The sequence below is a fragment of the Thunnus maccoyii genome, chromosome 7 (assembly GCF_910596095.1).
Source record: "Thunnus maccoyii chromosome 7, fThuMac1.1, whole genome shotgun sequence".
Lineage (NCBI taxonomy): Eukaryota > Metazoa > Chordata > Actinopteri > Scombriformes > Scombridae > Thunnus > Thunnus maccoyii.
Genome location: NC_056539.1, coordinates 177,587 through 191,999, shown reverse-complemented (window position 1 = coordinate 191,999; position 14,413 = coordinate 177,587). Strand labels below are relative to the sequence as shown.

General features: G+C 37.7%; 1 protein-coding gene across 1 annotated transcript in view; it reads right to left on the bottom strand.

Moving 5' to 3' along the window:
• Positions 1-14,413, bottom strand: part of slc5a9 (solute carrier family 5 member 9) — a 59,787-nt gene that overhangs the window by 38,964 nt on the left and 6,410 nt on the right. The window contains exons 4-6 of the mRNA XM_042417712.1: positions 6,104-6,222; positions 1,251-1,322; positions 82-186 (exon numbers count right to left, since the gene is read on the bottom strand). Coding sequence (XP_042273646.1) covers positions 82-186; positions 1,251-1,322; positions 6,104-6,121 — 195 coding nt within the window. The 5' untranslated portion in view covers positions 6,122-6,222. The remainder of the gene's footprint in view (positions 1-81; positions 187-1,250; positions 1,323-6,103; positions 6,223-14,413) is intronic.

Sequence of the window (14,413 nt, the reverse complement as noted above, 5' to 3'; positions counted from 1 at the left end):
GGGTAAGAGCAGATGGTAAAGAAGGAGAAAGAGGAGGCTGCCCCTTTTCTCTCACATATAGCCCTTGACAGCATTTCTTACATTCCATTCAAATCCCCCAACAGCAAGGCCTCCTGCTGCTCCTGTTCCCGCTAGACCAATAAACAGACCACTGCCAACATTACTGGACATCAGAGAAGCTCCAATCTGTAAACACATACAGATGATACACAATAAGACAAAAAGGTTAAATTTACTAAAAATATTGAGTGCTTGCCTTTGTTTGAAAATTTCAGAAAGTTGAATTTATAGAATGTTAGAATGTTTGATGATGCTTTAGATTACAGCCTGCAAATTACAGTGTAAATATGTAGTATGTATGCGTATCAATAAAATACGTTTATGTACCTACACTGAGACAAATATGTAAGTACAGGGGATGAGGATGACAGGTTTAGGAACAAGGGGGTAACAACTTTGTCTTTACTGAAATTTTTTTTTTAATTACAGAAGAGCTATTTAATAATTACGAAGCACAGTTACATTATTGCTGGGTAGCAATGCAAGAAGATGGGAGATTGTGAGGGGGGTTAACAGGGTTAATATTGCAAGGAAATTAGTTATGACATTTTTTATTATGACATTCACAAAAAATAGAATACTGAAATGTATGATTTTTAAAAAAATCAATATAGCATACATTATTTTTATTGCTGGGGAACAAAACATGCTGGACCTTTATTGAATGTGGAAAGGACAATACCCTGTGTCAAAACAGTTTTTCAACCAAAATTTGATCAAATCTACTATTCATTAGAAGGAGAAACTGACACTTACACACACACACACACACACACACACACATATATATATATATATATATATATATATATGTACACACACACACATATATATATATATATGTACACACACACACACATATATATATATATATATATGTGTGTGTGTGTGTATATATATGTGTATATATATATATATATATATATAAATATATGCTCACATCTGCTAAAAAGCAATTTGACTTGATTTTCATTATTTCATTTTTTGTAAATGTTGCGGTTTTTGCCATCTGACCAGAGCCACTTTCGGCAACATCACTGGCTGACCAATGTTTGCTGGGTTAACTATACAGTATGTGCAACACAGGACAGGAATTCAGACAGCACAGTATGTTGACAAAGCAATACACATTAACATGGAACTGAGAACAAAATATTGTCATGTACACCAGTCAGAAGTTTGCTACTCACAGGCCACCATGTCATTGAGCGTCCAGCTAAGAAGTAACCTCCCACAGTGCTGCGATTGGTTTGCACAGATGACTGAAGAGACAGAGATTAAGATAAAAACAACAATATAGAAACAAAAAGAACAGATAAAATATCATTTGCAATATCACACATTTACAGTGAAAGTAAAGTTCACATTTCTACATTGGATCAACCAACTGCAGTGACTGTTTGTCAGGGCCCTTAGGCCCTCACATAGGGCCTAAGATAAATCAAAATCTAATTAAAAGAAACATTTTATATTTCTCAGTGTTTCTCCCATAATAGTATAGGCCTGGCGGGCTGCCAGGCAATGCCAAAAATAACGCCAAATATCCATTAATTGGATAATGCGAGTCAACCTCTGTGTTGTTTCCTGGGAAACTGCAAGTAGTGTAGCTCCTTTTAAGGAATAGGGCAGTACGTAAGCGAGCGAGTGGTTAAGTGAGAGAGTGAGTGTCAGAAAAATGACGGTGAATGTGAGCAGAACAGAGGAAAAGGTTAGCAATAAAAGGTCATATTCAGACCAATCAGGCGGTGTGGCGTTCAGCCACAGGGTTGAGTGGAGGTGTGTGGGGGTGTGGGCGTGTTTATTTGTCTGCTGAACGAAACAATAAGAAAAGAACGTGTTTTGATCTGATTTACCAGCATTCTCGCTACCAGCGCTCCCTCTCTTCATTCACTCTCTAGGTTGCTTGACCACTGCTGCTCTCTCTTTCTCTTGCTGGTACTCTCTCTCTCGTCTTTTTTACAGGACAGATTACAGTGTGTCAGTTAATAAATGCTGCAGCTTGGGGGTTAGCTCCGAAGTTAGCAACAATGGGTTAGCAACAATGGGTTAGCCTAACCTTGCGACGCTAAACAGAGAAATAGAGAACAAAGAAATGTGTGGCTGCTAATCACTTGCCAATACAACTAAATGAAGCTACAATCTGGAGTGACAGTAAAGCTAACCAATCAGATGGCGCCTCTAAGAAAAAGGGTTAATTTATGCATAAAATAGTGACAACTTCAGCAGCTGTTTCAACAGAGGAAGAGGGAGAGATTTAAAGATTCTTTCAGCCCACAGATCATGGCTGTGTTTTAATGGTAGTTTCTATAGTTATATAAAAATAAATTTAAAAAATGCTGATTAATTGTGTGGGTTTATTTTATCAGTGGGCAGAGGTTTGTCTGTGTGTGTGATGTTGATTGATTTGCACTAGCGGCTTCGCACTAAGAGAGAGATTGCAGAGAACCAGCACCTCAGTGGCGCCAGTAGAGGTGGACACGGTGCTGACTACCTATAAAGACTGAAGACTCTGTCTTCAGTTTGTGGAACTTTACTTGCATTTAAGTGGTACTTGACATGACAATGTGCTGGACATTACTGAGTAGCTTCTTGGTTGGTCTCCTTGTTTCCATTTTCCCTCTTCCATTATCTGACACTAGCATTTTTGGTAATCCAAAAACACTGAAACTTTGACATAGCTTCTCTGTAGTGACAGTAGCAGTCTTTGTAGGATAAATGACTAGCCATTTAAAGTGAGCATCTACAATAACTAAATACATCTAACCTAAGAAAGGACCTGCTTAGACATGGACCCTGGACCCAGGAGACTCAAGCCATTCCCAGGGGTGTAGTGGTGCAGTGGGTGGTTCAGTTCAGCATTAAAGGGTGTGTGAATCGTGCAGCTGTGGTCGGGAGTGTGCTTTTCATGTAGCCTGTAACCAAAATTTCATGGATTCATAGGCTGTGGAAAAAAACTGCTAGTTTGAAGACAGCTGCGCTTACTGGCGATTACCTTGACATTCACATAGAGGCATACATGCAGAGTCTGAATTTTAAGGAGAAAGGACACAATTACCAATTTTGTCTGTATAGCAACACACCAGGCTTTTAACTAAAATGTAGACCAATGTAGAGCCATCCGTGGCAAGATGCTCAGACAAACTGCTCTAGCCTTCCATTGATTCTGATGTTAACCCGGCCACGGTGCTATACAACGCTGTGAGCTTCAGAGCCATTGGAAAACCTAGGACCTGACGTCCGGAAGTGTTTTCCTGATCCTCATTTCCAATTTTAAGCTAGTCTGCTTTGCGTTACTCCACTGCTTCTCTCTCTCTCTTTCACACACACACACACTCACGCATAACGGAGTGCTTTAGTGGATGACGTGGCTTAGTATTAATTGGAGAAGACTCTATGTTTTAAGAATGATGATTTCATGTAGGCATATGGCAACTTCCCATTTTACAATCACAGTCACCTTTTGTTAACAGAGATAGTGGCGTTTGGATTGGTGATTGTGCCCGATCTGTGGCAATTTGAAATGGAATAAAGTCCAACTACGGAAGACAAACCAAAGCAGTAGTTGAATGCACAAAGTCCAACACAATGCCCTTCCCAAACCCTAACCTGTCTTTGAAATAAATTGCATCAAATCTTGTACCATGGTCTTGTAAACAGGATGAAGACAGTTATCAAACTGGACTTTACATTTCACATCTATCATTTAATCCCTGCACCTTCACATATTTCATCAAACTGGACTTCATATTGTACATTACAGTCAACCTCCACTGGTACATAATTAAATTATTTATGCAAATGTCACATTTAATTTTTGCTCTTGTCACCTTCATATATTTCACACACTTCATTTCTTTGTCCATAGCACAGTCCATATTTCCTTTGTACAGTCAGTATTTAATATAAAGTTTTATATTTCATTTCAAAACTATTGCTATTCCATTCTATAAATAGATTTCAAAATTTAAATTCAATTTTAATATTACTTTGTTTATTTCATTATTATTATTACCTTACTTTTGTCTATTTTTATTTTTCTGTGTTGCGTTTATGGGAGCAAACATCAAGACACAGACTTTGTATGCTTGCATTGGCTAATGAAATAGATTCTAAATCTGATTGAATGGGCTATGTCATGCTGACATAAATCTCAAAATCAAGAATCATAAAGATATAAAGAATCTCCAGGGTTGTATAGATAGTAGCCTATGCATCCCTGTCAGAAGCCTACTGGATATGCTTATGTGTCTGGGCATCTTTGCAGCCTGGTTTCTTTCCTTAACGATAATTAAAGTGATCATAACGCCTTATATGCTGATACTTATGTTTCTAATTTGGTAACATAGCCTATGGTATTTTGTTGACAACTAGCCATGATATAGGCAAAGTGGAATATTAAAGTTCATAGTAATAAATAATAAAAGTAAAGTCAAATGTACAAATCATTCAATCACACTGCTTGTTTTTGTTTATTTACACACAATTATCGGTTACACAAAGAGACAAATCATATAAGTATAATGACTGTGGATTCTCATGTTGCAGGTATACAGATAAATGTAGTATGTTGCTTATGAAACAAAATGTAAGAAGTAAAAGTGCAGCCCCACAACTGCCAGTAACGTGATGGCAGCCTGTTAAATTGTTTGTAATTTGTTGTTTATAGCCTGTGTGCTCTGTGAGGTCAACTGAGCCAGAGGGTCAAAAGGGCTTCCAAGCATGCAGTATCCTGACATAACCAGAAAAGGTTGGTTACTGTGTGCATATTGCATTCTAAACATTATTACTGTCGTTATTGTTGTTGTTATTTTAATTGGCTATTATTAGTTCCATGTGAAAGCAATTAATACACAATTATTTGACTAAGGATTTTGCTTAAGTCACGATTTAAAAAGAAATGTCATTGTATCACAAAAAAATGTCAAAATGAGGAACCCTAGATGTATTACAAACAGACATAGATAGTTTTTGGGTTGTCCTATGTTTTGGGTTATCCCTACTTTGGGTTGTTTGCCGTGGGTGGGCTTCATTCCATTTTAAATTGCTGCCGGTCAGCCAAAATCACAACTATCTGAATATAAACGCCACTATCTCTGTTTAACAAAAGGCATTTTATAGCCTGTGATAGTAAAATGGGAAGCTGCTCACTTAATCTCCCTCAATTAATATTGAGCCATGTCATCCACTAAAGCAAATAAATAAATAAATTTGAAATAAATTACGATTTTGTAACAGGTAACGCAAATATAAAAATATATATTAAATAATTTGTATTATGAATGTACGGGGGGCCCTTGGTCAAGATTTGTCACTGACCACCTGTGACACAAATATAAGTAATTTCCTGGTGACTTGGGATGAGCTCCCAGAATTGCTATGTTCTTAACAGGCTAAACTTAACCGCAGATAATGTTCTTCATACGTACTGTACTTGGACACCTTTCAGGTAAATGGAAAAAGACAATCATAATGGCTGTACCTAAAAACATACTGATTCATTAAAGAATAAGAGCCAAAAGCAAGCAAGTACCTATACTTAGCACCTAACAATGCAGAAATAATGGCAATCAACATGTTTAGCATGTAAAGAAATTTGCAATTACAAAGAGGACTTGAAACAATATCAGTATCACTTATTTTTCACATGAAATAAACTTTTTGAGCCCAAATTGGCTCTTTGTCAGATATTTTAGTATCCATGGTTTAGCATATTTCCTCTCAGCATGTTTTAGAATACTTTCATAGCATTTGGCCTGACTTAAATCAGGGAAAAATGTATGAGACCAACATAACACATACTTTTTATAAGAGGAAACCATATGTATTACCCATGTGCAATCCCATAATTTTTAGTAACTGTTTTCTTTTTAATTAACATTTGTGGAATCAAAAAACATTTATTGGTTAAATTTGAATTAAGTGTATGCTCACATGGGTATTTACACAATATCGCACACACCTGTTCACCTGAGATACTGACATAGGTCTTAAGATATTTTTAAGGTGTTCATGTAAAATGATTTGAGCCACTTTCAGTTCTTACCCAGATTCCAACCACCATCACAAAGATTAAGTAGACGACAACCACAGCAATGTCAGCAGCTTCCACACCAAGACCTGTGCTGGGAGGTGCTGCAGTGGTGAACCCAGAGGAGCTGCTGCCTGCATGCCAAGTACAGAATAGAATAATTTCACTGATTCATTTTTCTTCTCTTTAACAAACACACCATACCCAACTGTGTAAAAAAATCTAATCACACAGAAGAAATATAAGTACAATACATACAAAGTACAAGTACAGGCTATTACTAAACAAGACAGTAGAGGATGCCAGAATGTCAGCAGTGATGGCAGTAGGGCTGAATGTCCAATTAATGTGAGTGAAAAATCAGTTTTACAAAACATAAGGACCTGCCCTTGCCAGTGCAGCAGACAGGTCTGGCTGAACCCACTAACATTGTGAAAATCATGGTCTGAGTGGGAGTAATTGTTTAATCAGAATTGCCCATTGTGGATGAACTTTTTGCAGCCTGAATTAAGTCAGGCTGCAAAAAAAATTAATGTTCTTCTAAATCATAGTGGCATCAACCTACTGAACTCAGCCCACTGTCAGTCTCGATCTACTCAGATGAGTAGAGGGACAAATCTATTGGAATTTAGCCTCACTTTTCATTGGTGGAAAGTGCCTAAATGGTAAAAAGTTGAGCAATATCTTACAACCCATCCAAGACTAATTTTACCCACCCAATTTAATAAAAATTAAAGTAGCCCAAAAAAGTCCAAAGTAGCCCAAGTAGTGTTGCCCAACTGGGCCTTTTTTGTAAACCCCTCCTCTTAAGAGGCACTCTCTAACAGTTTTTGATTAGTTATATACTGGATTTGGGATGTTTGTTGACTTGTTGAAATACTGTTCAGTATTGGCTTAACATGGCTTGCCATCCTTTAACTATACAGTTACATTTCTGACATTTACTTCATCATGCCTCTAGCAAATGATGTCTTTTGAATATTGCGCCTCATGCAAGAACCACTCATATGAAAAAAAGTAGTTCTTAAGTTGCATGTACCAGTATTTTAAGAGAATTGATATCATTCACCAATTTTTTTGTACTTAGAATTTTCTCTTTGGTACGGACGAAATTCACAAGTTGTCCAGACCTCAAGATTCTCAAGATTCATTTATTATTATCATTTTACAACACAAATTTGTGTAATGAAATGTGGATTGTAGTCCCTTTATGCTACTCACAAAAACAAAAATTATATAAAGGGTTAATAAATAATAAGTCGTAAAAATAAAACTATTTTTGATATTGGAGTGCGGAGGAGGAATTGAGGAGTCTCACAGCCTGAGGAAAGACATATTTCACCACAGCAGTTTCTACATTTCAGTAGTTGTTGGAAACAGCTGCCTCAGGGTCTTACTGCATGACTGCTACATTTGTTTGCCGATTTGGACTGCAGGACTTACATATACATTTACATTTTGTCATCTCACTAAAGATCGAAAACTGGCCAATGGTATGCCAACCCATTCTCATTCCCAGGGTGTCAAATACCAACGCTTTTGTCACGGCCCTTGGCATCTGACACTGACGCACAAGACACCATTTAGCATCTGTATGAGACGCACCAGGCTTTCAACTAACTCCAATGTAAACCCACTCATGTTATTAGACACTCAGAGCAACTGCTCTGGCCGTCCATTCATTTCAATATTAACCCGACCCCCGGGCTATAAGACGCTGTGAGCATCAGTCAGTGGGCAGACCAAAGGACCTGCTGCCCAGAAGTATTTCCTCACTGCCAGGTTTTCTTTTTCTTTAACATTTCTCAACACAAAAACACGAAAGTGTCCTTGATAATTCAACAATAGAATATATTAATATTAAGGCCATCATTTTGATTGTCTTTGATTCTGAGAAATAAAGTTTTTTTTGTCAGTTTTGGATAGTGGAGGGCTAGGGACGCGCATTGTGTTATGGGTGGACTTGGCATGTTTGACTGCTGTTTTGGCTAAAATATCTGAAATCTTTACTTTACAACTAACATCTTTACTTTTTCTTAACATAGATCATCCAGTTGCAGTGTAAATACTAGTTCAACTGTACTAGATATTTGATATATTCAGTAGATATATTTTTTTGTGACCCTATTTATAACCACACCAGAAGAACTACAACTGTGGTGCTGATTTGCATCAAGCTGCATGGCGTGGCTCTAGGGAATTGTAGTAAAAATTTTTAGTATTTTTCCTAGAATTGGACGTTGTAATTACTGAATTGAGAGTACACTGAGGAGTTTAAGGGGGTGGTAACACAATCTAGGGCAATACTACGGGCTTGGAGGAAGGCATGAAGTGCTTGGGTTAACCCATTCCAACCCGTTCTCATTCATGCATAAGCTACTATTTACCCAGCCCTGGATATTTTTTGTATCTTTATGTTTCTTGGTTTTGGGATGTTATGTCAGCATGACATAGCCCATTAAATCAGAACCTTTTATTTGCCAATGCAAGCATACAAAGAATGTGTCTTGGTGTTTGCTCCAAAAAAACGCAACACAGAAGAATAAAAATTGACGAAAGTAAGGTAATAATAACAATAATGAAATAAACAAAGTAATATAAAAAATACATTGAAATTTTAAAATCTATTTACAGAAGGGAATAGTAACAATTTTGAAATGGGATATAAAACTTTAAATATTGACTGTACAAAGGAAATATGGACTGCACTATGGACAAAGAAATAGGGTGTATGAAATAAATGAAGGTGACAAGAGCAAAGATTAAAATGTGCATAAACAACTAAATTATGTAACAGTAGAGGTTGAATGCATGCACAATCTAAAGTCCAGATGAAATATATGAAAGTGACAAGTGCAAGGATTAAGGAATGTGAAATTCAAAGTCCAGTTTGATAACACCATCTTTATCCCGTTTATATGGCCATGGTACAAGATTCGATGCACACACACACACACACAAGCTTTATTGGATGACGTGGCTCAATATTAATTGAGGAAGACTCTATGTTTTAAGAAAGATGATTTCATATTAAATATCCTCAGCCACTTATTCTTGGAAATACAAATTAAATGATAAACTTCACATTTTACAGTCACAGAGTATAAATTGGCTTCTCTTAACAGAGATAGTGGTGTTTGGACTCGGGTTGCTGCAGAACAGTGGCAATTTGAAATGGAATGGAGCCCACTGATGGCAGACAACCCACAGTAACAGTAACCAAAAAAGTGCTAGGTTACCCACAACACGATGCTCTTCCATAGCCTTCTGCTATTCAAACTTGACAAAAAAAACCCCAACATTATTTATCAGAATTGAATGAGAAATAATTAAAACTGATGGCCTTAACATTACTCTATCGTACTGTTGATTTATCAAGGGCACTTTTGTTTTTTTGTGTGGAGAAATGTTAAAGATATCATTACAAGAAAACCTTAACCTTCCGGGCAGGTTCTCTGGTCAGCAAATCGCAAAGTTTCAAATTCTGGATTTCAATTTCAGGTGCATAGTAAATCGGGCGGAATAACAGTGCCTGCAGATGCGCTCCATTGAATGGCCTTGTTTTGCAACCTCTACAACCTGGGTTAGAGGATTGTACAACTCAATCCATAAGAATGTACAATTTTTATGCAATTTCTTTGCATTGAATGGAGGATTCATAGTAGATCGGATGGTCAGTATCAGACACTGAGGGGCATGATGCTCATAGTATCCAATATTGATGCGAGTGGGGCATGGATGTATTAATGTATTAATAATACATCCAGAAAAAACTAAGAAATCTGACAAAGCATTCAGTACTTTAAATCAGTTCACTTTCAGAAAGAACTGAGGTATTTTGGAATAGATGTGATATGTGATTACAGTGCAGGATTTTGTAACGCAAATTGCTCTAAGGTTCTCTGGATTTGCATCCCGGACCGTCTTCATCTCCATAGAAACCCCTCAACTTGCATGCTTCTCAGATAAGCGGGTCCTTGGTCTGAAACTTGTGGAAACAGATTATGATGAGCCTAGGCTTCACACTAGGTCTGGTGACGTTAGCAGCTGTTCACCGAAGACCTTAACCAACAGAGCAGAAAAGTGGGCCCTCAATCTGTTCAGGCATTCAGAAGATGCGGCCCTCTTTCCAGCTGTCAAGGTCATTTTTATGTCAGAACAAACGCTATTGAAATGCTTTCTATTTAAGAAATAAAAACAGATTTGCATGGAGGAAAAGACGAGGACAAGCGTAAAGTAGTGAGAGCATGGTACAGAGAGACATCTACTCCATTTGACTAATTGCAGATTTGTTTAGGAATATGCAACTCTAAAGTACATTATCAATTGATATGATAAAAACCTTCAGATAGTTCTTGTTCCAACGTTTGCATGAATATCCCTAAAAACATTTGTTTGTAACCACATTACCACAAACAGGTGGTATCCAACACAGCAATAACATCAACCCCCCGATGAGGACTGTAAGCTGATTGTAAACGTAGTGCTAGGGCTCGTAAGCAATTGGACCCTTGGCTACTAAATGTTTGTTGGGCAGCTGTGTCATTTCAACGTTAGTTCAGCACAAAAGACCTCACGCATGGTTCAGAGTTGGTTAAGAGTTAGGAGTTGCCATTTAGATTGAGGTGGAGCTGTCTGTCAATATGAAGAGTAAAGAGGTGATCATGCAAGTGAAGAAATGAATAATGAGGCTGGAAAAAAATATCTATCAGAGAGATCAAAGGTAGTCGGTTTGCCAAAATCAACATTTGGCTACACTCTTAAAAAGGTGTGCACTAGAAAACGGCAAACGAGCTGGTAGACCAAAGAGCACAAGTCTTGTAGATGAGCAGAAAATCATTTGCATGGTGAAGAAAAAGCCCTTGACGATGGCACAGCAGGTCACGAACGCTTTCCAGGATGTAGAGAACGATCAAGAGAAGACTAAATTTGAGGCTATTTTGATAGAGCACTGTGAATGACAGTTGTTCCCAAAAAAGATGAACTTCAGTAAAAATGGACGGATATGTTGATGTCAACTGTAGAAACTAGTTCAAGTTATCTATACATTAAGTGTTAAGATGTAAAATTTTTTTTGAGAGAGTAAAATTTTCTTTTTTGTATTGAGCAATGGAGAGTCAACCTGTTAACCTGAAAAAATTGAGCTATCTATTTAATGGGGGAAATAATGAATGCTGTAAAGACTATTGTGAAAACATTATCTGGTGTCTGTAGTGATTTGTATGTCAAATGATGCATTACAGGCAAGTTAACCGAAAACAAATGGAAAAGGAATAAAGCATAGTTTGTTAGGGAGTGTATCCATGGTAGTAGCCATGAAATGGAGGTGAATGCAGATATGTTTGTCATTCAGCAACAGGGCCTTGCATCAACAAATACCAAAGATACAATGCCCAACTGCTACTTCCTTATTATACCCCTTAGCCCATAGGCCTTTAAAGCAAAGACTTTTGTTAAACTTAGGCTGAAGGTAAAATAATACAAAGAGGTGTTGTAGTGAAAAGTCCAAGCAGACTGTAAAATGAGTTGCCCCTCTCTGTGAAGAGTTGCTGAATTATTTTTTTGTGTCATAACACAGATCTGTCTCATTTACCATTTGTCTCTCGGCTTTCCCCTGTTCCTGTCTTACATGCTCTGGAAAGCAATACATTCATACAATTTGCTTTTGATGAAAATAAAGCTAGTTGTTGTAAAGCAGTAGTACACAGAGCCTACAAGCATAAAACTGAGTGAAATAAAGTTCTGACCTGTAGTGAGACCGGCAGACATGTTGATTATTATTTTCCAGACTGGTTTGACGACTTATAGACACTGAGTCCAACAGTGCTTCTCCTCTGTATGAGCTCTCCTAACTCTGTGTAAAAGAGTTAGTTATTCCTGCTGGTAAGCCTGACAGAGGCATGTGAGTCTGTGGAGTCAACCTTTAGCTTAATTATTAATCAGTTTGTTGTCAAGACAGTCAATCTTCACTGGTTAGCTATAATCACTTGGCAAAGACTTACATGTACGAGGACAACACAGTAAAATCAGCCAAATGTTGGATGAGCCCAGCATTCATGTTAAATGATGTTTTGACCCATCAAGAGGCCCTGTACTGGTGGGTATCAGACTGTGCTGTCATTATCCCGGCCTTATATCTACATTCTTTCTCTCAGGTTAAACTAAAGGTGTTTGCTGACCACCCATAAAGGCCACACAAATTGTAAATCAAACACACCTCCCTGCCATCCAAGGAACAAAAAAGTCACAGTGTGCCTTGATGTGCTCACTGTGGCAGTAGAGTTGTGTCTGGCGGCTGTCTGATGATTTTGTGTGGAACACCAGTGTATAAAAAAACATTACAGCTGTGAGCTCCCGTCTCCATCTTTGGCCTTTTCTGTTTGGTTAGAAGGGCAAGGCTCACTTAAAAAACTGAATATTTCCGTGCTGCTGCCAGAGTGAGTCTGGAGTCACAGAATCCTTTGACAAAACCTCTCCACATTAAGATATGCTTTGGAGCATATTTCAACAAAAAATATTAGAAAAAATGTACATACTGTAGCTTTAAGAGCCAGTCTGTATGAATACGTTTGTTTGAAGGTCAATGTGTATATTTTTTGGAAAACATCCACTGCATGTGATAATCTAAAAGTTTTCATTAGCTGGCAAAACATAAGACTTAAGTTGTACGCACATCAATATAGGTGCAGTTAATATTTGGTTATGAGTATAAAATGCACATGAACTCACTGCACATGAACTCAAAACAACATTGTTTATACCTTTAAAATGTACTGGTTACCCCGGTTTAATGGCAGTGAAATACTTGACAGTTTGGCCAGTTTGAATTAAATGAAACCCACATTGCTTCTCACCTTGTAATTGCTGGTGATGAAACAAAAAGTGTAAAGCTTTTTCAAAGATTTAGACATAACTACAATTCAGTAGAACATAAGGTAAGCCAGGCTGAAAGATGAGACACAACACCCGTCTCATTCTAAAAGTTATTGTGAGCTTTCGAGGTTGGATCCTGTGGTGCTGACTGGCTATTCAGTGGTGTCTTCTTCGTTCCTTCAGCTCTTCTGAGGCTTGAAATTTCTAAAAAAAAAAAACAAACTCCCATCCAATTCCCCATTTTGCTTTGGAAGATCTGTCCAAGGCAAAACTGAATGTGTTAACAGGGCTCATTGGTCCTGTGATGTGTGCTGCCTGTGATTTCCTGTTTCCTGTAAATGCTGCAATACATTAATTTCTTGTATATCACCTGCAAAAACTGTGCACTCAGGTTTCTTCAGACTGTTAATGTATTGCATGGAATTGGTACACACTTCCAAAGAAGCTATTAGACAAATGTGATAGATGCATTCAGAGAGAGCTTGTGGGTCTAAGAGAATTTAATGGCTATGCGTTAACACAGGTTGTGTTGTCTGTTGCGTCACACAGCTATCTGTGGCTTCAACAAGACAGCAGCAGCAAAACAAAATAATAGTATAATTGTCTCCCTTTTTGCTGTTTTTTGTTGCAGATGGTGTTGATCCTTTGTGAAGTGAAAATGTATTATGTATAGATATCTATTATTTGGAATCAAGAACTGGCTGGAACTGGGTGGTAAACCTACAATTTACAATTTGTGCCACCTTATGGGTTGTCAGTAGACACCTTTAGTTTAGCCTGAGAGAAAGAATGTAGATATAAGGCCGGGTTTATGACAGCATAGTCTGATACCCACCAGTACAGTACCTCTTGATTGGTCAAAACATTATTTGATATGAATGCTGGGCTCATCCAACTTTTGGCAGATTTTACTGTGTTGACCTCATACATGTAAGCCTTTGCCAAGTTATTATAGCTAACCAGTGAAGTTTGACTGTCTTGATAACAAACTGATGAATAATTAAGCTAAAGGTTGACTCCACAGACTTACATGCCTCTGTCAGGTTTATCTTTTGCTGATACCTATGGTACATTTTTACAGCACAAAGTGTTTCGTGAGAATCTAAAGCACATACCAAATTTAATGACAAACAAAACAAAATGCTCCATCCAGTTTTAAACAAATATTCCAAATAGCCACTTTGTGTTTGAAATAAAGCTAATAAATGAACAGTTTTAGGCTGGTCTTCAACCTACAGAGTACCCACTAGCACAGCACCCACCTACCTGAACTCCCACATTCAGGTTTATGTACCTTCTTGTTCCCTACTATATGCAAACGACAAATAGTCCTGCCTCACTGGCTTATTTTGGAGAGATGACATGCAACAAGAGTCCCCCATCTGTGAATTGAACCGTTGATGTTGTGGTTCTGTGGTATGTGCCTTAACCACTAGGCCACTGGGGCGCCCC